The sequence below is a fragment of the Suricata suricatta genome, chromosome 10 (genome assembly GCF_006229205.1).
Source record: "Suricata suricatta isolate VVHF042 chromosome 10, meerkat_22Aug2017_6uvM2_HiC, whole genome shotgun sequence".
NCBI lineage: Eukaryota > Metazoa > Chordata > Mammalia > Carnivora > Herpestidae > Suricata > Suricata suricatta.
Genome location: NC_043709.1, coordinates 123634920 through 123662588, shown reverse-complemented (window position 1 = coordinate 123662588; position 27669 = coordinate 123634920). Strand labels below are relative to the sequence as shown.

The following is a 27669-nucleotide window of genomic DNA, read 5'->3' as shown; positions in this document are numbered from 1 at the left end:
GGGAGGTGTAATGCATGGAGCAATGCTGATCAGAGAAACCTTAAATGTTACATACGACACTCAGACATTCCTGTTCTTTTTCAAGTAAGACAAAGGAACATGAAATCTTTGTTAATGAGACCACGTTAATAGAGATTAGTAATGAACAGGAAGAATGAAACCATTTTTCCAACCAAACTTGGCACCATTATTTCTGCATCTGAAAGGACACAGGTCTGAACCAAACTGACTCCATGACAGGCTTCAAGTTTCCCCTCTGACCTTGGAGGCCTAAGTGTCGGTTTCTCAGAATCATTAGACAATAAAAGGGCACAGATTGCTCAACCAGGGACTACCCTAGTAACACCCAATCAGAAGCGGCCAGCTAAAATGCTTAACATTCCTAAGGGCAGGCTTAGAGATAGAAGCTATAGATAACCACTTATTGCTTAAGGCTAGTTACACCCTACGTGGGGGTCCTGGGTCCACTCTGTAATTGGTTAATACTCTAAATGTTGTGATTGGGTCCCGCCAAAAGTAACCAATGCTCTGAACAATGTGTATGGTTAAAGTTGCTGCCAATGATGTTATGCAATAATGATTGGATCGCTGTACCTGTGTCTCAATTTCCTGTAACTCCCCCTCCCCAAACCCCATAAAAAACCTTGCTCAGCCCTTGTTCAGGGCTCTCAGCACGGATCCACTGCACTGGTGAAGTCTGTGAGCCCGAGCTTAAGCCCGACGATCTTAAGCCATAATAAAAAGCCCTCTGCTTTTGCAAGTGTGGCTTGGTCTCCCTGGCGGTCTCTGGTTTTTGGGGACGATATTGTGATCTGGGCATAACACATCATCTTCTGTTCTCTTTTTTCCTTATTCTTCACAGGATATACAGAGGAGGTGGGGGGAATCCCTATATCTGAGCCCTGTCTGCTCCTGGCCTAGGTTGTCACAGACATAATGAAAAGACAGTAAAAGCTGGGTTCTTGCCACCATTTCAAAATGGTTTTTTATTTTTTCTTTATCTTTGCTAATAATCTCTCTCAGTGCTGATTATTAAAAAGCTTCTATGGCTCTTGCAAAGTCTTACAATTTTAAAATGCATTGGTGATATCCACTTATATTACTTATTTGAATCTGAACAGCAAGAAACATAAAAATATAGTATGAAGTTATTATGTTTGTAGAAACATGAAACCGATCTGTGACTAAATTTTAACCTGACTTTAATGTTATTTAAGTCCCAATTGAAATATGAGGATTACTATTGTAACAGAAATTAATTAAAGTAAAGGTGGCAAAGAGTCTGAATAAATGCCAGGACACTGGAAAACAAAACAGATTCTGGAATAAAGAGAGTCTTGCTCTTGTATCCGTTGTCTTACCAAATGTTCCCCATTCAATCTGATGTCTATTACCAAAATCATTGAAACTGCCTTCTAGAAAGTCAAGGGTGACCACGTTATTGACAAATACAAAGGCCCTTTGTCTCTCCTTCCATGGCTGACTTCTTCATCATTTAATATTATTGACTACCCCTGGCCTTCAAGACTCAGGATGAGATTTCTGAAGGGAAGACTCCTTGTCTTATTTATCATTGTATTCCTGACACTTGAGGAAATGCTCGACAGATAGTGTTTAATAATATTTTGCTGGATGAGTAAATAATCCCTTTGCCTCCTGGACTGAATCACTCCCCTCTTTGTTCCTTGAATTTTCCACAGTGTACTCAGTACTGATGACGTTTTTGCACAGCTCACCTTGGATGTTCTCACGCTGTCAGAGCTCCTGCCGCCATTTCTCATCACCTATTCAGGACTTCCATCTCAAACTCTCAGGCTCAATTGAACCAGTAGTCACTTTTCTCCCACCATCTAGGATTCTGTATACCACAAGCTTCACAGCGCGGCACCATTATTCCTGCAGCCCTGCCTCCCACCCCCCAATACTGATGTCACCGTTGCCTTATCCTTCTTGTTTCTTTCCTATAAACAGACCATCATCAACTTCTGTCAAATTTTGGTAACGGTTTTTGATGTGTCTAATATTCACCCACAATTTCTTCTTGTCTACCATTGCTACCACTCCGGGCTAAACGTCTCATTTAATAATTGTGGCAGAGTCTTAATCTGTTCTCCGTGCTTCATCTCACAAATGAAAACCAGATTTTTCTTCCTTAAATATCACGCTAATTATGAAGTTTCATTTTCCAGAAATTTATGATGGTTTTTTTTTTTTTTTTGCTTCTTTGATTAAGGCTAAACTTCTCCTAAATCCAGATTACTTACAATCTCAGCAGTTCCAATTTTATCACCCATGTGCCCCCAGGATGAACTATCTTCTCTGGCCAGTCTATTTACCTCCCTGGAATCCTGACACACTGTGTTTGTAGCTATAACTCTGCTTATTTTCATCTTCTCATAGAAAAGCTTTTCACAGCCTCACTGAAATCTCAAGCATGTTTTCAGAGCCTTTCTCCAGTGCCAGCTCTTCCAAGCAGCTTTCGCTGACTGTCCAGCGATTCCCCCCACTCAGGGGACACCAACAGTACTTACAGGCTGAAATGTCCCCTCAAAATTCATATGTTGAAGATGTAAGCCCTAGTACTTCAGAATATGACTGAATTTAGAGAAAAGGTCTTTGAAGTGATGTGACGAGGGTGGGCCCTAATCCAACAGGAGTGGTGTCCTTGTAAGAGGAGGTTAGGACACAGACTACACAGAAGGAAGGCCATGTAAGATACAGAGAAGACAGCCATCCACAAACCAGTGAAAGTGGCCTCAGAAGAAACGAACCTTGCCAACACCTTGATTTTGGATTTCTTGTCTCCCAAACTACGAGGAAATAAATTCCTGTTGTTTAAGCAATCCAGTCTGTAGAACGTTGTTATGTAGTCCTAGCAAAACATATACAATATCACTAATTTTTACCTGTGATTTTTTTAATAGTGGGGCCATAGGTTTTTGGGTGGTGGAGATCATGACTTAGGTTTTGATGTCCTCCTGCCTTTCATGGTTGTTCTGCATGCGGCGGGCGTTTGGAGATGTTAAGAGGTTAGATGGATTCCACCACCAGACACAGTGGTGATTGAATTTTGTTAACTGGATCACCATTGTCTCTGTTCATAGAAAAATAAATTCCTGATGCTTTAAAGATAAGTGTAAATAGAGGAACCAAGAAAACTCTGGAAAGAGAATCCAGAGGGCTTCAGGAACAACCCAGGGGTATAAATGTCTTAACTAAAATTCAGAAGTCATTAAAAAGTAGACATATTTGGCTATGAAAACTACATAAAAGCCTTAATATGGCAACAAAGTCAGAAGACACATGATAGATTTAGGAAACTATATTTACAACACGGATGAGAAATCAAGGGATGGTATTTCTAATACATGAAAGTGCTAGAAAATGACTATGAAAATACAGACCAACAGAAAAAAGGGCAAAAGATTTTAAGCAGGAAATACAAGATGGGCAAATCCAAAATGCCAATAAGTACAGGAAGACTTGCTAGTAGACAAGGAAATAGAAATTAAAATAATGACAACATATCATTTCACTTCAGGTACATTAGCAAAGATCAAAAAGAATGATAACAGTACTGAGCCGGATGTCAGAAAATGTATGTTCTCACAAGATGTTGGAGGAAATGTCAATTATCAGGGCCTTTTGGAAAAGCAGTTTATCAGAACCAAACATACCTTTCAACTTAAGAACCCTACCCAGGAACTTACCCACAGAACTAAAATCCTGGCATACAAGGACATTTTTAGAGATTTACTGTAACATTTCTCACAGTGGAAAAAGTGAAACAAAGTGAATATCTAACAGCAGAGCAAAGATTATCAAAATCATGTGATCCATGCACAAAATATTATATTGCCAGTAAACAGAATGAATTATAGCTCTCCTGGCTGAGGTAGAGGATTCCTGCTAAGGAACTGGAGAACAGCAAGATGTATTTCCATTATGATCCTATTTATTTAAAAACAATGCATGTGTATGAGGGTATAAATACGTGTAGGCAGATCTGCAAAAGCTATGAAAGAATCATACATGCTTTATAATAAGGGTTCCCTTGAGGGGGAAGTAATATGGGCTGGGGAGAGACAATAGGGGGAACAAAACAGGAAAAAAAATTAAAAATACTTCATTTATGTAAAATTATAAATATCCATGTGGGTGTGTGTATATTATGGAGATAAAAAATGTCAAAATGAGTTGAATTTTCAGAATTTCTGTTTAATTTGTATGCAAGGTATACAAATTAAACTTTTTTTTACTTTTTTTCCTTCACCAAGATAATCTGAAGGAGAGGGCTGAATGTTCTTAAAAAGGTGTCTCACTTAAGATATTGCCATGCAAAGTGGGCAGCCAGTAAGTGAGAATTATTGATGAGTGTGTTCAACAGGGTCTGATTGAATTCAAATTAAATTTCCTCAGACTATTTTGTATTTTTGAAGAGCAAACTTCCCATGAGTTTATCAGCATACAAATATTCCAGAAAGGCAAGCTGATTTTGCTAAGTTTTTGTTTTTTTGGGGGGAGTACAAACACTGTCTGCTAACATCATTCTAACCCCCTAATTACAAAAGTGACATAAACATTTGTAATCCCAAATTAGCAGCAGCATATCGATGTTGGCAGTAGCAAAATTAGGTTTGTGACTCTTTTGTGTGAGGTGCATGATAAATATTGGCTTGTAAAGGTTATTGCCATATTAAATAGCCAGAAGGTAAAGTATTTATTTCTATTGTAGTTCTGGTAATAATTTAGGTGTTTTGGTTCATGGAAATGCACATTTCTTTGAATATTGAAAGGACAAACAACTCAACATTTTTCATTTGGAAGAAAGCACAAAACTCATTGGTAATATTCGCTTTAGAAAATTGTATCTTGGTATTATTCTTATTTTAATATGAATTAACTATTTTACTTAAGTATGCATTCAGAGTATAATTTGCATAAGTATCACGTCTAAATCAGATATTAGCAGAACAGATATGCCCTTATATGGTATGGTATTGTTATTTCTTCTTTAAGGAATCAATTTATATATATGTGTGTGTGTGTGTGTGTGTGTGTGTGTGTGTGTGTGTGTGTATACATATATATATATTTATTTATTTATATTTGACCTACAAGAAATCTTAGAAGGGAAGAAAATTCATTGCTGCATGTCAAAGGCAGGATTCACACAGTCAGGGTTGCAACTTACCTTCCAGAGGCTTCTGTTTCTGCCTTTCCTCTCATCTGCCCTTCAGCCAGTCTAGCTAGTCTGGAGGAGCCTGGATACAGGTTCTGAACCTGTGTGCAGTTCAGTTCCACACGGCTCCTCTCCGCATGCCCTGCACATGCTCTGAGCTCCTGGAGTCACTTTCATGCCTCAAGGGTACCCTTGATTTGGTCACTTGCTTTACTGTATGGTCTGTGTTCTCTGGAGTCTTCTTGAGGTGAAGGGTTGTAAGATAGGTGCTTCTCCTACTCTGAGTTGTCCTTAACACTTTGGGGATGCCTTACCATTCACAGGATCAGACTCAACAGACTTCTTCTGACCTTGATAGGCAGCTTTGGGCCCCTGTCCCCATCTGGGACTGCTCAAGACATTCCTTGGGTTCCTTCTTCTCTACCAACCAAACACTGATGCCCTAGAGGCACCTTACACCTGTACTTGTTCTGTAGGTTATGGGCTTTTAAGCTTTTTGCCACTCTCTGATTTGGGCACATTGCACTAATATCCAGAACCTTGAAAACTGAGCCTTTGGTTTTTAAGTTGTTCTCCTAGGTTTAGGTAAAGTGCTGCCCCCAGCCTGTCCTTCATGTCTCTTCTAGTTATGTCACAGGAGAAACAGAGGAGAGTAAAGCAGCTCTGTCTGTAGGTGGACCAAGGGACATGCCCTCTAGATTATCATTTGTTTCTTGGACACAATCACTACCTATCTGCTGTCTATTTCTGGCGTGTCAATTGGGCTGAGGTCTTGGACTAGTCCTCAAAGCCATTTTTGTTCTAGATATGGGGTTGGTTATGTTCTTACTCCCAGCCATCCTGCACACTCATGCACAGTCATCAAAGCAGGGTGCCCTAGGAGAGGCAAATGAGAGTAAACGTGGTGATGCTGACGGATGCTTCTTTGTTAGGGACGGTGAACTGTCGTGCTGAACTGGCAGCACATGTCCTGTGTTTGGCCACAGGACCACAGATACGGCCAGACAACAAAATATACACTTCCTTGCCTGGAGAAGGGCATTGAAGGCCCCCTAATGACATCTTGGTTATTTTTCAAGATCATATTGATCTTAATCCATCTGAAAAATATTTGAGTATATAGCCTGAGATGAAACCTATGTTAATTTTCCCCCAAAGAGCCACATTTTTAGAAAATTATTTATTCATTGTTCAGAGTCATTTTCTCATATTGGCCTTTTGGAAACAGAATACAAGGACATTATCTGATTTTAAACAGGTAACTTCAGGTTTTTCTTGCCCTCTGCTCCTACTCTATAACACACAGATTAGGTGTTTCCTGTGAAGGTGAAGGTGAAGTACACGATTTTTAATAAGTCTTTATTCCTTACTGGAGCAGGTCAAGGAAGCAAGGAGCATAGATGGAGGAAATGTCAAGCAAGCTTTCAGTAACTCAAGACAGCCTAGCAACAAATTTGATGTATCTGGAGATGACGCTCTTGTCTTAGGCCACATGGCTGTGGAAACTCTGTACCAGGCTGTGGCCACATTATTCAGATCCCTAATTTTATACAGAAGTGGCTCTGTAGGCCCAAGTCCTTGAAGGATGGAGAGGGCCCACTCTACCGGTGGCTGCTCACTCAACCAGTCCACGCAACTTTTCTAGAGCTTTTCACATAGGTGCTCTTGTTAATGAACGACCTCACATGGTGGAAGATTAAGCTGATTATTTACAGTGTTCAAATTCCAGTTCTGTACTATTTTATCCTGTAGTTAGATTAGCTAGCAGTTTTCCAAGGTTTTTCTTTGAAAAATGAATTTTGGGGGCTGTTAATATTTCATCTATGAATGTGTCACTACTTATTTCTCATTTTCTTATGGTCTCATTTTATTTTTTACCATGTACATAAGTTTTTCTTTTTTGGTTTGGATTATTTCCTTAGGCTGTAAGTCCTAACAAGTGGGTTTACTGGGTCAATAATACAAACTATTTACTTTTTTTTATGTTGACAAATCACTTTTCAAGAAACATTAACTCTACCATCTTGCCATTAGTGTTTGAGAATAATTAAATTAGCAGATTCTCATCATTATTAAATGTTTCTTTATCCTTGACATGTTGAGGAGTAAAAAATAGTAATTTGTTTTAATTTGTATTTTTATTTCTAAGGCAATCATCTATAGGCTTAGTTGGCACTTGTATTTGTCCTTCTATAAATAAATCAATGTCTTGTGCCCACTTTTCCATGGGGGTATTAATGTTTATCCTAATTATTTGTAAGAGCCCTTTGTGCATTACACATACTAACCCTTTCCCATTTGTTCTAAGGTTTTTATCCAGTTTGTATTTAGTTTTTTAACTTCTAACGATGCTTTCTAATCTCTGGAAGGTCTAAATGTTTATGCAGTCCAAAGCTATCACACCTTTTCTTTGTAATTACATTTTATCCTTTCCTAAGCAGAGATTGTGAAAACTCAGTTCATGTCATCTGGTTGCTTTTGGTTTACTTCTTACAAGGAAATCATTAATATATGTGGGAAGTATTGGCGTGTCTAGTTTAATGTAAGATTATCTTATTTCTTCTCTCCAAATTAGAAAAAATGTAAGCATTAGTCATCTATTTTTAATTGCTTTGATTTTTGTGGCAGGTTTTTATAGGTACTAGGTCAATTGACTATCTTATTAATATGTAGTTGATTTTTATAACAGAAGCATATGATTTTAATTATTTTAGCTTTATATTATCCATTTTTCTATCTAATAAAGAGAGTCCTCATTTCTAATTATTCTTTTTTGTGATATTTACAAATGATCTTTAGGGACATTTTCTTAAATTCTAAAGAAAATCTCATACAGACTGCATGAGGTTTTCTTTTTAAACCTTGAAATTAACTTTAGAAGTCATTTTTACATGATTTCCAGTGAGCCTTTTTTCCATTATACACTTTTATAGGAAAGAATGTCCACATATTTGTTAGTACCAGTCATTTCGGTTCATTCTTTGCATTTTTAAGATCAAAATTCCTGTTACCTACTAATGCCCTTACACCTTATCTTCTCGTTTCCAATAGCTATGCTTTTGTAGAAATTTCTGTTTGGTGTCTTGTTGCACCAGGTAGAAGTTCCCAAATAATGTAGAGCAGTGTTGTCACTGGTATACTTCTCTTAACCTCACTTTCTAATGGAACTGCTTCCAGTGTTTTAGTTAATAATGATGTTGACAATTGGCTTAAGAAATATATTCTTCATATTGTTAAAGACTCTCCTTCTATTTTTATTTTAGTAAGAGCTTTGCTTTTCATCAGGACCAGGTGTTATTTTATTGAAAACTGTTTCAGCATTTATCAAGATGACTTTTTTCTTTTGACCTTTTGATACTGTGTTACATTGATATGTGCTGTTTGGAGCATCTTTTAATGTAACATTGCACTCTGTTAGTCCTGTGCTTAAGAGTGTTACCTCTAATCTCTGAGATTGACCCATAACTTTCCTCCTATCCTCTTCCTTTCTCCCTTCCCTGCCTGCCTCCCTCCCTCTCTTCCTTTCTAGAATGTTATTTGTCAGGCTTTGGGTTTCAGGGTACATGACCTTCATAAAATAGGTACCCTTCTATATTATTCTTTGTTTCTCAAAACAGATTGCATATCATGGAAATTATCTGTCCCAAGAAATTTAAATGCAATTGCCTAAAATACTGAGTTCTTCTCAACTTTTCCATACAGACATGTCATCATATTGACTAACTTCGTTTTGGAAATTTATATTTCAGCTCCAGATTGTGTTTGTGAAATTGATTGCAATGAGTATAAGATTTTTGTTTGTTATAAGCTCTTATTTTAACAAATCTCTTTGTTATAACACATCTCTTTGTTATTTGTTATCATCTCTTATTTCTAAGTTTTTTAAAAAATAATTAATTAGGAATTTATTGGGTTGTTTTATTTTCAAAAAACATTATCCTAGCTTCATTTAGATATTTGGTGTATTTTGTCTTATTGTAATTTTTTTTCTGTTTTTTTTTTTTCCTGGTGGTGAATAATATTTACTTTTCCTTGAAAATCTCTCAATTTACATTTTTTCATTATTTTCTCTCAATTAATATTGGAAACATGTAATGATTTGAATTTTCCTATCAATATAGACCTGGGTGTCTACCACTCATAGTTTCTATATGTGACTATTATCATTTTTAATAATTCAAAAATAATTTATAGCTCTAATTATAATCTTTACTTCAAATTATCTTATTGAGTTTTAATTTGCTGATCTGTGGTTTTTAATTCTATCTCAATTGCATTATGGTCAGAAAGTATAATCTGGTTCAATTATGATTTGGGGGACTTTGTGGACTGGCCTAGTATGTCTAGTTATAAGAAAAAAAATTAAAAATATGCTAGATATTTGAAAAAAAGGTATTTTCTCTATAAAATATGAGATTATAAATATATCATACATGAATTTACCTTGCTAATTATAATATTATATTAACTATGGTATATAATTTCTCTTTGAATTGATCTCACGTAGCTAAACAATATGGTGTCAAAATAGTTTCCCAGTGCTGCTGTTATTGGTCTTTTTGTGTGCATTTTAATCAAAACTTTAATGGAAAGTTGGGGTGGGGAGTACATTGTTTATTACTCTCCTGCTTCCATTTTAGCTCCATGTCCTTCCTAGTTTAGAGTAAGTACAAAGAATGGAATGAGGAGAAATAATTTGAGTGCAGAAAGTGTAGTTGTTTCCACTGAAGGGCTCTAGGTCAAGCGTTTTGTTTGAACTAATTCAGTTAACTCATCAAAAATCCACACTTCAGAGCATAAACTTATGTAAGATAAACTGTTTTATGTGATTAGCATTTAATATGTAGTTAAATATTAAAAATAAATGATTCTCGCTGAATAAGATTGTAAATAAAATCATGTAATTTCGTATACTGAGTTTTTCCTACAAGACTGGAGAGTCAGTATTACTTCTTATGAAGAAAGAGGAATAGCAAATAAATTCAGGAAGATAAGCATTAGGTAGGAAGCAATACAACTTCTGAAATCTCTTTACTTTCTACTCTTAACAAAAAATAATTCTATAAAATACATAACTCAACATTACTTGAGCTATCCAGCTTTCACATAAACGCAAGCATGTTATAATATGCAGGTGGACATCTAATCTTGGATAGTTTGCAAAATGCATTTTTAGGTACCAGCATTAAATGGCAAGATGATAGGCATTCCTAAAAAATAAAGCAGATCTAATCTGCATCATAATAATTAGAAATATAAAGCATTATTGCATGAATCTAAATGCCATAAAAATTTAGAAATAAATGGAAAATTGTGATTTTTTTCCCCCTGACATTTACTCTGAAAGCAACATAAAAACATTTGTTTTTTATCCACTGTATGTGTGCATGGTAAGGGAAAGCTTTGATCTAGTGTTGAAATTTCTGTTGATATTATGTAGATGAATCATGGAAATTACAATAGCATTCTTATTTGTTAACCTTGCAACCCATTAAAAAATTACAGCCTGTTGGATAGTCATAGCTTCTTTGTAAAAGGAAAGAAAGAGAATATGCTTTTGTGTTACCAGATTTTTTTTTTGTCCTACAATTAATCTTTTTTCTTCTCTTCACAGTGGTCAAAACAAATCGCCAGGTGTACCATAATTAAGAAGAAAAACATTCCCCCCTCCACCCAACACCATTCAGGGAGAGATAATGCAATGTCATTGTATACTTACGAATACAACAGCATTTATTAGGATCTATGATCCAAGGGCCATGCCCTACTCTTGTTTTACATATCCTATACTATGTTTCTCTCAACAAAAATGCAGGTGCAGTAGGCTCATATTGGTTTCAATGTATTACAACTCTTATCAAAACAAAGATGTAAAATAAGCAATTCATGTACCTACCTTATTTTATTTCTAAACTTCATAACGAGCTGCTCAGTTTTCATTTGGACATTATTTTACCTTGACACTTATGCACATTAAAAAAATGTCTCCCAGAAAGAGAAACCTTGCAGAATAAGTTAAAACTTGTTAGAATTAATTTGAAACACTTAATTATCTTCATGGACTATCCATGTTTTTTAGGGCCTTCTTTAGAATAGGTAAGAAATTTTTCCAGCTGCTTTATATAATCCAGCTAAGGCTTACTGAGTCCTTACAAGAGTTCAGTGTAGCAAATAGTTGAAGGTGCCTATGGATTTTTGAGAATCATGAGAGAATTAAAATTTCAGGTGACTCTTGGGCTTATTTTAACGATGGACTTATTTGTATATGAGCTTGATTTTGTTTTTCCAAGTGAAATCTTTCATGGCGGGGTGCAGAGCTGTCGTGAAGGTAAATACTGCAGGGGAGGCCTGTTGGACCTGAGCTAATAGAGCATCAGCTAAATTGCCTCTATAGGTTAGGGCAGATGCTTGTACTGTGAGGTGCCAAATCTGGTGGTTAGTTATTCTGATGGTCTAAGGAGACAGGATTTTGGTATATTATAAGAACCCTTTTCCCCTCTGACTGGAATTTAAAATCAGATAATACACATAAGTCAGCGAACATTAAAGAATGTAATGTGGGGTGCCTGGATGGCTGTCGACTCTTGATTTGGGCTCAGGTCATGATCTCATGGCTCATGAGTTCAAGCCCCATGTTGGGCTCTGCACTGACAGTGTGGAGCCTGCTTGGGATTCGTTCTCTCTCCCTCTCTTTTTCCATTCCTCCCCACCTTGTGCTCTCTCTGTCAAAATAAATAAACTTTAAAAAAAAAAGAATGTAATGTTACATTTTTTTGTTTTTATAAAAACTGTACTCACATTTTTCACTCTACTGGTCATTATATTTTGTTCCACTGTAATTCTTGGAGAAAATTAAACAGCTTTCTGGCTAATTAATCAGCAGGTACTGAATGTCTACTGTGTGATGAATGTGTGCTAGGGCAACAGAAAAATGAGTGTATACTAGTATATGACATGGCTCTGCTTACATAAGGTTGAAAATCTATTTGAGGAGAAAAAAACTATCTATAAGAAATAACTCTGAGGTTAAATAAGAACATGCTGACTTATTTATGGTACTGATAATCTACTTCCTCAAACAAGTATGTACCTGCCTACCTGTGTGAAGTTTGTGATGCCTACAGGTGTATGAAGACAACTGGGAAAATCACTAGAACTGGAGGAAAAGGGAATGGGTGGTAGGAATTCTTGGTTTAAGTGTGGTTAGGAGTGGGACGTCTGGGTGGATCAGTTGGTTAAGCATCCAACTTCAGGTCGGTTATGATCTTGTGGCCTATGGGTTCAAGCCCCACGTTGGGCTCTGTGCTGACAGCTCACAGCCTGGAGCCTGCTTTGGATTCCGTGTCTCCCTCTCTCTCTCTCTCTGCACCTCCTCCTGCTTGTGCTCTGTCTCCTTCTCTCTCAAAAATAAATAAACATTAAAAATAAATTTTCTGGTTAGGAGATTGGCAAACTTGGGTTGGTTTGTTGCGAATATGAGAGTCTAAACCTTAGATTGGAGTTTGCCTATCCTGAGGTAAGACAAGCCCAGCCAAACATACAATAAAATGGATCTAGAACCACTGCCGGGATTAAATATTGACCAAGCAATATCTGGCTCAATTTGTGACCTCAGCTGTAATTCTTTAAACTATATATACCAGAAACTTTCATAGACTATTCAAGAAATTTTTTAAACTTGCAGAGATCACTAAACTATATGAACATAGACTACACCCAATGGTAAAGCCTAGGAGATGTGAGTGTAATCTCCCAAAAGACAGCACAATGAACATTTGCACCCCCTTTCCCGTTTGCATTTGTATCTACTCTAATATTAAAAAAAAAAACCCTGGGGAGTTTAGTAAGTAACTGCTAATGCATAGGAAATTCAGTGGAGACTTTATAATTCTCTTCTTGTTCTATCAGTCTCCACAATACCCCAAAAACGTTCTTCCTGGGGCTTCTAAGGTGCTAGGCTCTGTGGTGTTCTTCCCAGCTTTCTGGTTGCTCCTCTTTGCTGGTTCCTCTCTCCCTGATCTGTATGTGTCTGAATTCTTGCTCTAGACTCTCTTCTCTTGTGATCGGTGGGCTTCCTGAATGATCTCGTGGCTTCAGGGGCCATGCACTGACCCACCTGTCTGCTGACTAACCCCTGCTTCTGTTTACCTCCTCAGCCTCACTGCATCCAGACCACCATCAGCTCTTGCTGGTCCCCCACATTTATCCTTTGTGCCATCAAATTCTATCCCCACGAGGCAATCCGAAAGATCTTTAAAAAATGCAGTTACCTATATCAGGGTCGACTTTTCACTGTACAACAGTCCGGATGTACAAAAACGTAACCTGATTTTCCTAAAACCAGACTTAATTTTTATCTCTTGGTGTTTATTTTCATTTTCTACTGTTACATTATTCTTTTTATGTTTATTTACTTATTTTGAGAAAGAGTGTGCAAATGTGCAAGCGGGGTAGGAGCATAGAAAGAGGGAGAGAGAGAATCTCAAGCTGTTAGCATGAAACCTGATATGGGGCTTGATCCCACGAATGGTGAGATCATGACCTGAGCTGAAGCCAAGTATTGGATGCTTGACTGACTGAGTGGCCCAGGCACCCTTCTACTGTTAACATTATTAAAAATTTTTTACAAATGTTTTTATTTATTTTTGAGAGACAGAGAGAGAGACAACACGAGCAGGGGAGGGTCAGAGAGAAAGATAGACAGAATCTGAAGCAGGCTCCAGGCTCTGAGCTAGCTGTCAGCACAGAGCACGATGTGGGGCTCAAACCCACGAAATGTGAGGTCATGACCTGAGCTGAAATTGGACGCTTATCCGACTGAGCAACCCAGGCGCCCCCGTTAACATTATTTTTAATGAATCCTAGTTAAACTCAGTCTCTTTCAATTTTCATAATGTCTTATGAGTAAACTTAGTCATTTTAGGTTTCTGTACCTTCTCTTTTCTCCCCAGGTCATGTTTAAGTTGGGGGTGGGGGACTTTTGCAGCTTCATGGCATCAGTGAAGACAGTCCATCTGCTCTGTAGCTATTCTTAGATTTTCATCAGCATCTATGGAGAGTAACTGCTATCCAGTCTCTGGTCACTGGCACCTACCACTTCTGCCAATGTCCTTTCTTTCTCTTTGGTTCTGGGGTGTCCAGTCCACCTAGATCCTCTGTGTTCTCAGGTTACTTCATGCTCTCTTTCAGGCTCCTCCTCTGCTACTCTAAGGGACATAGGACAACTCAGATGCTTGCCAAGTTAGCCTTAATACAGTATAGTATCATGTAACCTCTCTAGGTGTGTTCAGAACAAAAAGCTCTCCTTCTAAACCTGGGGTTAAAGAAATGTCACTGAATTACAGTCCTTCCCATAGAAGCTACAAATTTATTTCTGGTGTTTTCTTAGGTCCATTAAAAAATGTCAGATTGAAGAATACAGTGAACTAATTTGACTTTCTAATCATATTCTGTTGCTTTAGGTCTCTTCAAAGTCCCTGACAAAGCAATTTTGGGAAAGAAAAATAGAATTGGAAGCATCATACTTCCTGATCTCAAGCTGTATTATAAAGTTATAGTAACCAAAAGAGTATGTTGGCATAAAAACAGGCACTAGACCAATGGAACAGAATAGAGAAACCAGAAATGAACCCAACACAGACATGTTTCAACATGGGCAGCCAGAATATACCAAGGGGCAAGGACAATCTCTTCAGCAAATAGTGCTGAGAAAGCTGGATAAGCATGTACAAAAAAAAAAAAATGAAATCAGACTCATCTTGCATCATACAAAGATTCAGCCCAAAATGGATTAAAGCATAAAATCTGAGACCATAAAAACCCTAGAATATAACATAGGGGAAAACTCTTTGACATTGGCTTTGGCAATAGTTTTTTGGACATGATAACAAAGGCACAGGAAAGTATAGCAAAAACGCTTCACTACAGCAAAGGAAACCATTAACAAAATAAAAAGACAACATATAGAATAGGAAAAAGCATTTGCAAACCATATATCAGATAAAGAGTTAATATCCACAATTATGTAGGGACCTCACACAGCTCAAGCAAAACACCAAGTCACCCCAATTTAAAAACTGGCAAATGACCTGAAGTGACACTTCCCCAAAGAAGACATATTGTATATGAAAAGGTGTTTGATATCACTAATCATCCAGAAAATGCAAATCAAAATCACAATGAGATATCACTTCAACATGTTAGGATGAATATTATCAAAAAGGCAAGAGAGACAAATGTGGCTAGAATGTGGAGACAGAGAACCCTTGTACATTATTGGTGAGAATGTAAATTGGTACAGTGACTATGGAAAACAATATGGAGGTTCCTCAGAAAAAAAAAATTGAACTACCATATGATCCAGCAATCCTACTTTGGATACACATCCAAAAAAAGTGAAATCAGTACCTCAAACAGGTATCTGTGTTCCCATGTTCACCACAGCATTGCCGATATGAAAACAACCTAAGTGTCCATCAACAGATGAATAAAGATGGCGCGCGCGCACACACACACACACACACACACACACACACACACACCTCCATAGGAAACTGCTTCCCTTCCCCCACCCCTCTATTCCCTTTAAGGACAGGGCTGAGCTGCTTACTCAGGTTCCCCTGGCTTTCCTGCACCACCAGTACCTCACCGCCCCACACTCACCAGGGCTGTGGCACATAACCAAGAGGGGAGCTGAAGTCCCTACCTTTCCCCTCGGCTTCCAACCGTCAGCAGGCCATTTGGGCCTGGGTCACAGGGGGCCGTCAAACTGATGGGCATCTGGCCTCTGGCTTGTAAGGCTGCTTCTTAACATCAAGAGGTTCTGGGCCAGGGCCTGAGAGCAGTGGTGGTAGAAAGGGCCAGAGAGTCGTCTTTTTTTTTTTTTTTTTTTTTTTTTGGTAATTTATTATCACATTAGCTGACATATAGTGTATATTGCATAGTCTTGGCTTCAGGAGTAGATTCCTGTGATTCATCACTTACATACAACACCCAGTGCTCATCCCAACAAGTACCCTTCTCAATACCCATCTTCCATTTTCCACGCCCTCCAACTTCCACCCCCATCAACCCTCAGTTTGTTCTCTGTATCTAAGAGTCTCTTATGGTATCAAAAAACTATAAAGAACTTACCAAACTCAACACCAAAAAACAAATAATCCAGTGAAGAAGAGGGCAGAAGACATGAACAGATACTTTTCCAAAGAAGGCATCCAGATGGCCAACAGACTCATGAAAAGATGCTCAGCATCACTCATCATCAGGGAAATACAAATCAAAACCACATTGAGACACCACCTCATACTGGTCAGAGTGGCTAAAATGAACAACTCAGGCAACAACAGATGTTGGCGAGGATATGGAGAGAGTGGAACCCTTGCACTGTTGGTGGGAATGCAAACTGGTGCAGCTGCTCTGGAAAACAGTGTGGGGGTTCCTCAAAAAATTAAAACTAGAATTAATTATCCTATGACCTAGCAATAGCACTACTAGGAATTTATCCAAAGGATGCAGGAGTGCTGATTTATATGGGCACATGTACCCCAATGTTTGTAGCAGTGCCAAATTATGGAAAGAGCCCAAATGTCCATCAACTGATGAATGGATCAAGAAAATGTAGTGTGTGTGTGTGTGTGTGTGTGTGTGTGTGTTTGTAATGGAATACCACTTGGCAATGAAAAAGGGTGAAATCTTGCCATTTGCAACAATGTGGATGGAACTGGAGTGTATTATGCTAAGTGAAATGAACCAGTCAGAAAAAGACAGATATCATATTTTCACTCATATGTGGAATTTGAGAAACTTAACAGAAGACCAGAGAGGATGGGAAGGAAAAGTAAGTTACAAACAGAGAGGGAGGTAAACCATGAGAGACTCTTTTTGTAAAGCTTCACTATAACTCTAGACTTGAAAATAATGTGGCAGGACACTTGACTGAAACATTAAGATATTTTCCCTTCCTCCCATATCAGACAAAGGGCTGGGCTCATCTTAGTAATTTCCTGCCGAAGGGATTTTTGCAGAAGCTGCATGAGGTTAGCAGCATTCCTGTCTTTGGCAAGAGTCAAAGTCATTGTTGAGGTGGTGCTAGGTGTCCTGATGGGGTGGTGAGAGAGCAGAGGGCTTCCAGGAAAGTGAGGGAAAATAAATACAGATTCTCCCAGCCAGATGTCAGGCAGCAAGGCCCTCAGTGGCTGCTCCTGGGGGGAGGCTACAAGGCTGCAGACAGGATGGCCACCTGGAGCATAGATGGACCAGGTGAGACTCCTGAATCATCAGTTTCCAGGTGGCTCTGCGGGTATGGGAACAGCACAGCTCCTCACTTGGAAGGGTCATGACACCAGGGAGGAGACGGGTGTCCCAACAGTAAGTGTGTGCGGGCAAATAACTAGTGACCAGAGGCTCAGGCTCTACCTGGTCCTTTGGTGGATATATAAGACTGTAGGACCTTTGCACAGTCGTGGAGTAGGGGAGGCCTGATAAATACTGAGTTTGAATCCCCTACCTGTTTAGTGAAATGGGGGCAGAGCATGACACAGGTTGATCAGAAGAAAAAATATAATAATGCATTTGGGTTTGTCATATGGATGGAGATTTGAACCTTTCATACTCTACCTAAGGTTGTAGATGTTGACAAAGGAATAGATATTTACATTTTTGCTGCCTCTCATCAAACCTGCACCCTGCCCACTCCCCCAAAGTCCATCCCTCTCTATTTCCTTCTGGTGTCACATGACAAGTTCTAGTTAAAGTGTATATAAAGGGGAAAAAGAAAAGAGAGGAGAATGAAGTCAGAGAAAGTACGATGTGTGTGGAACATTCTGGAAAAGTTTTTATCTACATATGAGAAGTGGAATGAGGTGAAGGTTCTCCTCAAAACAGTTAGAACATAGTTACCTCAAACCTGCCATAGAATAAAGGTCAGAAACTAATAAAGAAATAAAGTATCTGGCACTGCCTTTCCCTTCAGGAAGTTCTAACTCTACAGAATTTTACCTGAGAGGCACTGCTGGGAAGAAACTCGTCTATTAATTGGCTTATGAGGAGAGACACCCAGATAAAGAGGCTTCAGTTGCTGTGACAAAATCATTTCATTCAGTTTTTTCTGCAGAATGAAATATTCTTCAGATAACTTTGAGATCTAAAAAGAAGGTCATGCGTCAGATTAAATGAAGGAAAAGAATTCCGAGGGCTGCACAGGTACACCGGGATCTAGTAACTTCCTGAGTGACTGTCCCCAGGAGTCTCACGTACTTCTCCAGAACCCACCTTGAACCATGCCTGAAAACCCAAGGTCTGAAAAAGCCCTCACTGGACCAAGCCTCCCCCTTGGTGCCACCTGCACATCTCATGTTTTCCATTTACAAACTGACAACGTGTCATGTTACAGGAAGAATTCTGTCCTGGTCACTCCTCCCTCAGGATCCTGGGATCTGGCTTCTGTCTGCACCATTCTGCAGCAACCGCCTTTCTGCTTTTAGCTCACAGAACGCCCTGCTTGCCTTTGATTGTGTTAAGCCCTTTCTTTCCCTTCCAGTGTTCTTAGCCTGAAGTCAGGGCTCTGCTCCTTCCAGCCAGCCCCTCTGCCTCTCTCTGGTCTGCATCCCGACACTGTGGACATGGCTGTCCTGCTGGGCTGCGTGTGGGGCTCCTGCTTTTCTGCCTCTTTGTCCCTATGGAGTGCTGAATCTCCTTCTACTGCATTATTACCCAGCTCTAGGGAGATGTGGTAATTCTGCATCTCCTCAATGTCCCTGATGCATGGGAGGTCAGGATTCTAATCTCTAGTTTGGTCTTTAGACTAAAAGAATATGTGCACCTAGGAAAGGAAGGACTGCATGCATATTAAACTATGTCCATGTGCTTAAAAAAAATAGAACAGGAAGGAGCTGGTAGATCTCTACTAACAGCTAGACGTTGGAGATGTTTGGGCCACACCACTAACATGAAGGAGGTGTCCAAGAGCGGCTACTGTACTTTCACGTCGGCTCAGCCACTGGCAGAGACAAAGAACAGAGTTTGGGCACCGAAGAGTATTAGGCAATCCCTCTTTGAACTAACCCATAATGACATTTCTTCAATAATTTTATCTATTGACTACCTGGTGATGCATGTTAACTTAGAATATGCATTGTAGAGGTTGTCTAGTTAAAATCCTTCTCGTTACATAAGAGAAAATAAAGGTGATGTTCTTAAGGTCACACATAGAGTGATTTTCTTAAGAGCAAACACCTATAAAGAAAGCAAGACCTAGCAGTGGTTCCCTGTGGTCTCTTCTTCCATAGTACAAAGTTAGCAGTGTTCCATGTATGCTCATACTAATGCCAGCTGTCCGCTTCTAAAAACAGCTAAAAGATGCCTACTCTTGGCACAAGATCTACTCCAAGAGGGAACTGTTCTTTGTGGTTCCTCATTGGCATGATGTAACATGTAGATTCCTACCTTCACTGCATGTATGTATGCCTGAGTATGGCTACATGCCTAATTTTGACACCTCATTACGTCTTCTTAAAATCTGGGGCAGAAAAAGCATAGACTCTAGAGGATTTATAACCCTGTTTTCTTTTTCTTTTTTAAAGTATAATGAAAGGTCTCCTATTAGGGGATCTACATTGTTCAATGCCAGCATTTTAGTAAGCTGCACAAACCAGTGACTTGTCTCTTGACTATACAATGCTTCAATCATATTTTACTACTACATATTTTACATATTCTACTACTTCTTATAGCACATCATTTTTAAAAATTTATGGCTGTTTGAATAGCCAAACCCTTGAGACATTCATTAAAGAGGTTTACAGTCTCATAAAAAGAGATGAAACAATTATTAATAATTATTAATTCAGTGTATTTACAATGTTTACTTCAGTTACTGTGTAGTTCCCAGAGATTTCTACTGGTAAATAAATGTTTACATACCTGCTTTGAAAAGATTGCTAAATCACATGCTTCGTTTTCCAAAACTGCCTTTGAGTCTTGATCATTCTTTGTCCTCATATTACAGGATTCCTCATCTTTTGTGGGACAAGAGTACAAATCATGGGTATTTCTTGCCATTTCTGTTGGTTTTGAAACGTTTTGATTTTTAAAAGAAGACATCCGGTCCTTCCTTAATTGCTGCCTTCTCTTGTAGCCCCGGTATTTGCTCTGAATGAACACCGCGGCTCTATCTTCTTCCTGGGTGCGCATGCTTGCTTGGGCTGGCCTCTCTCTGACCCACCCAGGCCTCAGCTGGTTGCTCTGCTGGCTGCAGACTGGTGCGTTCTGGGTGGTGACGGATGTCTTCCTTTCTTTTTCCTTGCTATCTGCATTTTGATAAACTGAACTTTGGCTAACACTAGGTTCTGAAGTTTTCTTTAAAAAAGGTTGCTTTGTCTCATTCTCCACTAACCAAAGTCCTGGGTAGCTTGGCCTTTCTGAGATGGCCTTCCTTCCTTGATATGCTGCTTTTGAGTCTTCAAAATTCCTTTCCTCTGCGTACCTCTGGTAGTAATTCCGGACCACAGTGTTCTCCTCCTCCACTCTCCTGATCTTACTAATCTCTTCCAGGTCTTTCGTGTATTTGTTTTTAGGCTGTCCTTCTGTCCAAGGGTCCCCCACCCAACACAGTTCCTGCTTAGCCTCTTCCCCACACATGTTATTCATTTTTTTCTGAGTTTGATATCCTCTGTTGTTACTTTCAACAGCAATGTTGGTTTCCCCTTCAACTCTGAAAGTAGAAATGTTCACCGCAGATCTACTTCCTTTATTATTTGGAGCTGGAATGACTGTTTCATTAGTAGGGACTGCATTTTCTGTCTGTTTCTTCACAGAAGATTCCCTGTGGAAAACATATTGCATCTGAATATATGATGCTAACCTGTACCTTATTTCCCTCTACACTGTTGGGAGAACAGTAAAAGGGGCAAAACAAAAACAAAAACAAAACCCAAGTAAAAACTTCTCAAGTCACATTAATCAAGTGTTTCACACATGTTCTCTCTAGCGACAACTGTGGTAGCCGCTCTAATAAGGATAAAACCAGTTTCAATTTAGAATGACAACTTTCCTAGCATGTTTTCGTTTAATGAGGCATCAAAACCCTAGGAATTTAATCACTTCGAAACATGTGTTTTTCTAAACAAAGTATCTACAGTGAGGAGAGGCTGTAGAAAATATATCAAAATTTGAGACTAGTAAGCAGGGTATGTTCACTAGGCTAATGTGCTGTATTTAATTAGCTTGCTCCAGCTCTGCCGATCACAGGAAATATCTTACAAAACTGAAGGGAAGCAGCGTCCCTCCTACAGTTCATGGTCATGTAAGATGCTGACCAAAATTTCATGGTCGTTACTTTACCAATATCCTCCCCAACTGATCTTCCCTTCCCCTAAAGATAACGTCTTCTCTACAGCTTTTTTCTTTTAAAGCTATACAGCTTTTTCATTTCTTTCTTTCTCTTTTTTTTTCTTTTGGTGAGGATAAAACCCTCACAAGAGCAATATGGCCATGAAAAGTGTGTCAAAATACAGTGAAGAAATCATAACTTGATACCCTGACATGCTACTCGGGGGGTTTTGATAAAAACTCTCCATTTTGGTGGAGGTAAGCCATGGGAGGTTTTTGGTCTTTTGAAATCTGTTTTTACCAAAGGACTTGTCTTGGAGTCAAACTTGGAAAAAATTACTGGAATTCAATTTTCCTAATTCTGGTGGCCTGTGCCAAGGCTTATAATAGCACCTTCAGGTTTATACAGGAGGCATAATAAAATCTCTGTTATTCTGCTGGGGCCAGAGAATGAGACAGGGTATCAAGAGCCCATAATTTAATGAGTGGCTATGCTAATATTTTGAACACCTTTACAGTACCCCCAGAGAAGCTTATACTAGTCAAAATACAGTTAATGAGAAAAAGATAAGTGAACTATACTGCAGAAGTATAGTAATCAAAACAGTGTGGAATGGGCATAAAAACAGACTCAGATCAATGGAACAGAGTAGAAAGCCCAAAATAAACACACAAATTTATGGCCAATTAATTTGTGACAAAGGAACCAGAAACATTTAATGGGGCTGAGATAGTCTTCAATAAATGGTTTTGGGAATATTAGGCAGACACATGCAAAATAATGAAACTGGACTCCTCTCTTACACTATACACAAAAATCAACTCAAAATGGAATTTCTTATTTAAAAATGTTTTAATTTTTTTTTTTTTTGAGAGAGAGAGAGAGAGAGTGTGAGCAGGGGAAAGGGCAGAGAGAGAGGGAGACACAGAATCCGAAGCAGGCTTCAGGCTCTCAGCTGTCAGCACAGAGCCTGACGTGGGGCTTGAACCCATGAACTGTGAGATCATGACCTGAGCCGAAGTTGGATGTTAACCAACTGAGCCACCCAGGTGCCCCCTCAAAATGGATTTAAAGACTTGGACATAAGACCTGAAATCATAAAACTCTAAGGAGAAAATATAGTTGGTAATCTCCTTGACTTTGGTCTTCACAATTAAAATTTTTTTTTATTTGATACCAAAAGCTTTTTTTTTTGCAGAGGCATTTTGATGGTGTAATTTATGGCATAAATGGGCTTCTTCTAGGGCTGAAGAATCAGCAGCCCTAGTAAATCAATAAGCCTGATGATTTCCTTGAGCTAAAGCAAAATAACAAAAGCAAAACTAAACAAGTGGACTACATAAAAAGAAAAAGCTTCTATACAGCAAAGGAAACCATCGATAAAATGAAAAGGCAACCTATGTAATAGAAAATATTTGCAACTCATAGATCTGACAAGGGGTTAATATCCAAAATATGTGAAGAACTCATACAACTTAATAGCAAAAAAAACAAAAAAAACAACCAAAAAAAACCAACCTGACTTAAAAATGGGCAGAGGATCTGAACAAGCATTTCTCAAAGAAGATGCACAAATGAGCAACAGTACATGAAAAGGGGCTCAACCTCACTAATCATCAGGGAAATGCAAATCCAAACCATGATGAGGTATCACTTCACACCTATTAGAATAGCTGCCCTTGTTGGGACCTTGCGCATGAACTGCCCTTATCAGACTTCTGTTCTCAGTGTGCTGGGAATGGGAGTCTTGACGAGGTCGCAGAAAGATGTGCGGGACAGAGCCTTCCTGGTCATTAGCCAAGTGCGTCAGGAGACCACGGCACCGGAGATATACCAACACACAGTTACAAGCCGTTCCTGCTCTGTCCCTCCTCTGGCTGTATCTATTGTTCGGGTAAGACATTCACTGCTGACTAAACATTTACTGAGGGAGTATAAGAGGAGCCCAGTTTGACTGGGTAGCGGATTCTGCTCAAGTGTCTTGTGTGTCTGTGTCTTTATTGTGTCTTTCTTATTTGTCATTCGTTGGCCTGAAGGAGTTGCAGAAAGCGACATACCCTTACAAAGGGCACCTGGGTGGTTCAGTCAGTTAAGTGTCCAACTTCAGCTCAGGTCATGATCTCACAGCTTGTGGGTTGGAGCCCCATGTCAGGTTCTGTGCTGATGGCTCGAGCGTGGAGCCTGCTTCAGATTCTGTCTCTCTCTCTCTCTCTCTTTCTCTGCCCCTCCCCCACGCTCTCTCCCTCTCCCTGTCTTCCTCTCTCTCTCAAAAAAATAAACAGTAGAAAAAATTAAAATAAAAAGAATGGCTATCATTACACAAGACAAGAGAAAAGAAGCACTGGTGAAGATGTGAGGAAAAGAGAATCCTTATGCACGGAGAATGTTGTGTGTTGGTGGGAATGTAAATTGGTGCCACTATGGAAAATGATATGGAGGTTCTTCAAATAGCACTAAATATAGCACTACCATATGATCCAGCAATCCTACTTCTGGTTGTAGATCCAAAGGAAACAAAGCAATGATCTCAAAGAGTTATCTGCACTTCCATGTTCACTGCAGTACTATTCACAACAGCCAAGATACGAAAATAACCTAAGTGACCATTAGTGTATGAATGGATAAAGAAGATATGGTATACATATTCAATGGAGTATTATTCAGCCGTGAGAAAGAAGGATATCCTGCCATTTATGACAGCATGGATACAATAAATCAGACTGAGGAAGACAAATACTGCATAGTAACACTTACGTGTGGAATCTGAAAGAGAAGGAAAAGTCAAACTCAGAAACAGACAGTTGTGGTTTTGAGGGGGAGGTAGAGGACACAGGGAAAGGACAGAAAAACGATATAGTCTTCCAGCCATTAGAGGAGTAGAGAGGTCTGAGGATCTCATGTAAAGCATGGGACTACACAGTTTTGTGTAACTGAATTTTGCTAAGAGAGTAGAACTTCAACGTTTTCACCAAAAAAACATAAAAAGGAACTATGTAAGGTAATGGATATGGGCATGAAATAGATGGGAGAATCCTTTTACAGTGCAGATGTATATCAAATCATCATGATGCACACTTTAAATACCTCACAATTATGTATGTCAATTATACATCAATAACACTGAAATTTTTAAAAATATGAATAAGTTCTTGGGATCTAACATACAGCATGGTGATTGTTAATAATACTGTTATCATAGACTCAAGAGTTGCTAAGACAGGTGTTAAGTGTTCTCACCACACACACACACACACACACACACACACACATGCACACAGAGTTGTAATTATTGAGGTGATGAATGTGTTAACTAACTTTACTGGGGTAATTATTTTACAACATATATGTGTATCAAATCATCACATTGTAGACCTTCAACTGACACAATGTAATAGGTCAATTGAATCCTGATAATTAAAAAAACCAAACAAATGCATCCTGGGATTGGGGCTGGAATGATCTTCATTTCCCTGGAGAACCACTTATTCTTCTCTTGATTAATTCAAGCTCTACCACTGAGGCAAAATCTATATACTTTCTCTTCCCCTAAGCCCTACCAAGAACTTCCATGCCACTACTGCACAATTTGCTTATTTTATAGCAGAGTTAACTCGTGCTAACTGTGATTATTAGAATCACATATTTATTGGTTATATTTCCTTTCCATGATTCTGTGAGCAATTTGAGGATCAGGATTTTGTCTCATTTTTCTAAATGTCTTCACAGCTTACCATAAAGCTTTCTGTACAAATGAATTTATATGGATCTGCTACTAAGCACTTAGAAATATAGATATGGAGGCTCAAGAGAAGAAAGGGCAAAATGTCATGCTTTGAAGATTGGATTCTGGCTTAGGAATTATGGTACATTGATTATTAAAAACATGGGAATGAATGAGAATGCCCAGAGATGATATTCAGATATGGAGGAGGATTTACATCTGGGGAAGGGAGGAGAAATTAGCAAAGGATACTTAGAATTAGGAGCATAAATGCAGAACACAATCTAGCCTAGGAAGGAAAAAACTATGGAAGAAAAGTGTGGTCATCAGTGTGAAATGCTACTGAACTCCCAAATAGGATAAAGAACACAAGAGTGGCCACTGGGTGTGCACTGACATTTAATGCATTCGTATTAGGAACCTGATTAGGTGCAAGAAAGATTGTGAACTTTATTTTGACTTTACAGATTTTAAAAATGTACAATGTCAAAATGGTATAAGAATGAATATCATTATACCTTTTATTTTCAAAGTTTTTCTTGTAGTCAAATTCCTGGTCATGAGTCTGAATGGTTGTTACTGCTGTGTTTTTTGTGTTAACAATTTCTTTTCTTTGTTTCCTGACTAGATGTCCTCTTGCAGCTGAAACATACAAGGTTCAGAGTAGCGTTAATTGTAATGAAGAAAAAAAAACCATTACGTAAGTGAATAGAAACAATTTTTTTTGACCATCAATGTCAGGAAAGTGAAATGAAAGACTCCAACTAGAATAGGCTCATAAAAAATATTGTTCATTATTAACAAGATTCTTCTATAGCCAGAAAATAACTAAAGTGCTTTTTGTATTAAGAATAGTACAGAGATGAAACTAAAATAAAACAGATTAGCTAAGTTAATGACAAAGAAAAAAAATGTATTCATTGGCCTAAAATCTGCTAATAATTACCTCAGCTATTTATAGAAGGAAGCCCCTATTGTTTAAGGATATGTTTTGGACTTTTTGGCCAATTATCCTTGGAGCCAGATAGATTTCAGAACTCAGCTTTAAATGTCTTTACTTTATAAAGGTAATTCAGAGCTAATAACACATAGCCTATAACATTCCCCATGTCAGGGCAGCCTTCCATGATAGAAAATATGAATATTTCTCCGGAGAAATAACGTGTTTACTAGGAATAATAAAGGACTATATTAGGTCATGTTTCATTGCCAGAAAGTTGTGAAAAACCTTTTCTTCAGTGTTTTATAAACTGTGGAATTGTGGATAAAGAATCTGATCCCAAATTTTAGGGATTTGCATTTTGATGCTGCAGTAAGTAAGGAATTAAGCGCTTTAAAATCGCTGAAGAGATGAGGCCTTACGATTTGACAGACCCAAGAGTGGAACAGGAATCTCTCACATGTTAGTAGCTATCCTGTCAGTGTTCCAGGCAGGCTGCAGACCCACAGTGGATCATAAAATGGACGAGTGGGCCAAATCTAGCATCTAAAAATGAAGTGTAGAGGCGCCTGGGTGGCTCAGTCAGTTAAGCCTCTGACTTCAGCTCATGTTTGTGGGTTTGAGCCCCGCGTCGGGCTCTGTCCTGACAGCTCAGAGCCTGGAGCCTGCTTCGGATTCTGGTCTCCCTCTCTCTTTGCCCCTCCCCTGCTCATGCTCTGTCTCTCTCTGTCTCAAAAAATAAATAAAAAACAGGGGTGCCTGGGTGGCTCAGTCGGTTAAGCCTCCGACTTCAGCTCAGGTCAGATCTCACATTCGTGGGTTCGAGCCCCGCGTCAGGCTCTCTGCTGACAGCTAGCTCAGAGCCTGGAGCCTGCTTCCGGTTCTGTGTCTCCTTCTCTCTGCCCCTCCCCCTCTCATGCTCTGTCTCTCTCTGTATCAAAAATAAATAAAACATTAAAAAAATTAAAAATAAATAAGTAAAAAACATTAAAAAAATTTAAAAATGAAGTGGAATAAGCCAGAATAGAAGGCATTGCATGTAGTATGTGTGCATATCAGGTTACACAGTAGAATACAGTTATTACTCAGAAGTCCGCTCAACACAGTTTTGAAGATGCTGCACTAAACCATGCCATGTTTGAAATTTAGTTTCTTATAGAAAAATGGAAAGTGAAATCTGAAGTCTAATGATACATTTTAATAAAAACGTGTAAAGTACTATTATAAATATTATTTCCCTACAGCTAATAGAAAGAAATGGATGCCCTTTAACTTAATGAGATTTAATCAAGTGGTCAAACATTGTGGCAAGTGTAACCTTTGGAATAAAGTAGGAAAAATGTTATTGTCCAATGGATTATAATAATATGATTCCCGAGATCTAGAATTAATTTAATCACTTGTATCTTACACAAGAGGTCAATTGTGTCTCATTGATGCTTGACAGAAAGTTTAAAAATTAAATTATTTTATTTAAAACAGAACATTCAAATATTAAA

At 38.6% G+C, this 27669-nt stretch overlaps 1 protein-coding gene across 1 annotated transcript in view; it reads right to left on the bottom strand.

Annotated features, from left to right (window-relative positions):
* The window catches only part of MYO3A (myosin IIIA), a 214428-nt gene that overhangs the window by 19940 nt on the left and 166819 nt on the right, over positions 1–27669 (bottom strand). The window contains exons 27-29 of the mRNA XM_029955278.1: positions 25749–25872; positions 20102–21002; positions 18179–18323 (exon numbers count right to left, since the gene is read on the bottom strand). Coding sequence (XP_029811138.1) covers positions 18179–18323; positions 20102–21002; positions 25749–25872 — 1170 coding nt within the window. The remainder of the gene's footprint in view (positions 1–18178; positions 18324–20101; positions 21003–25748; positions 25873–27669) is intronic.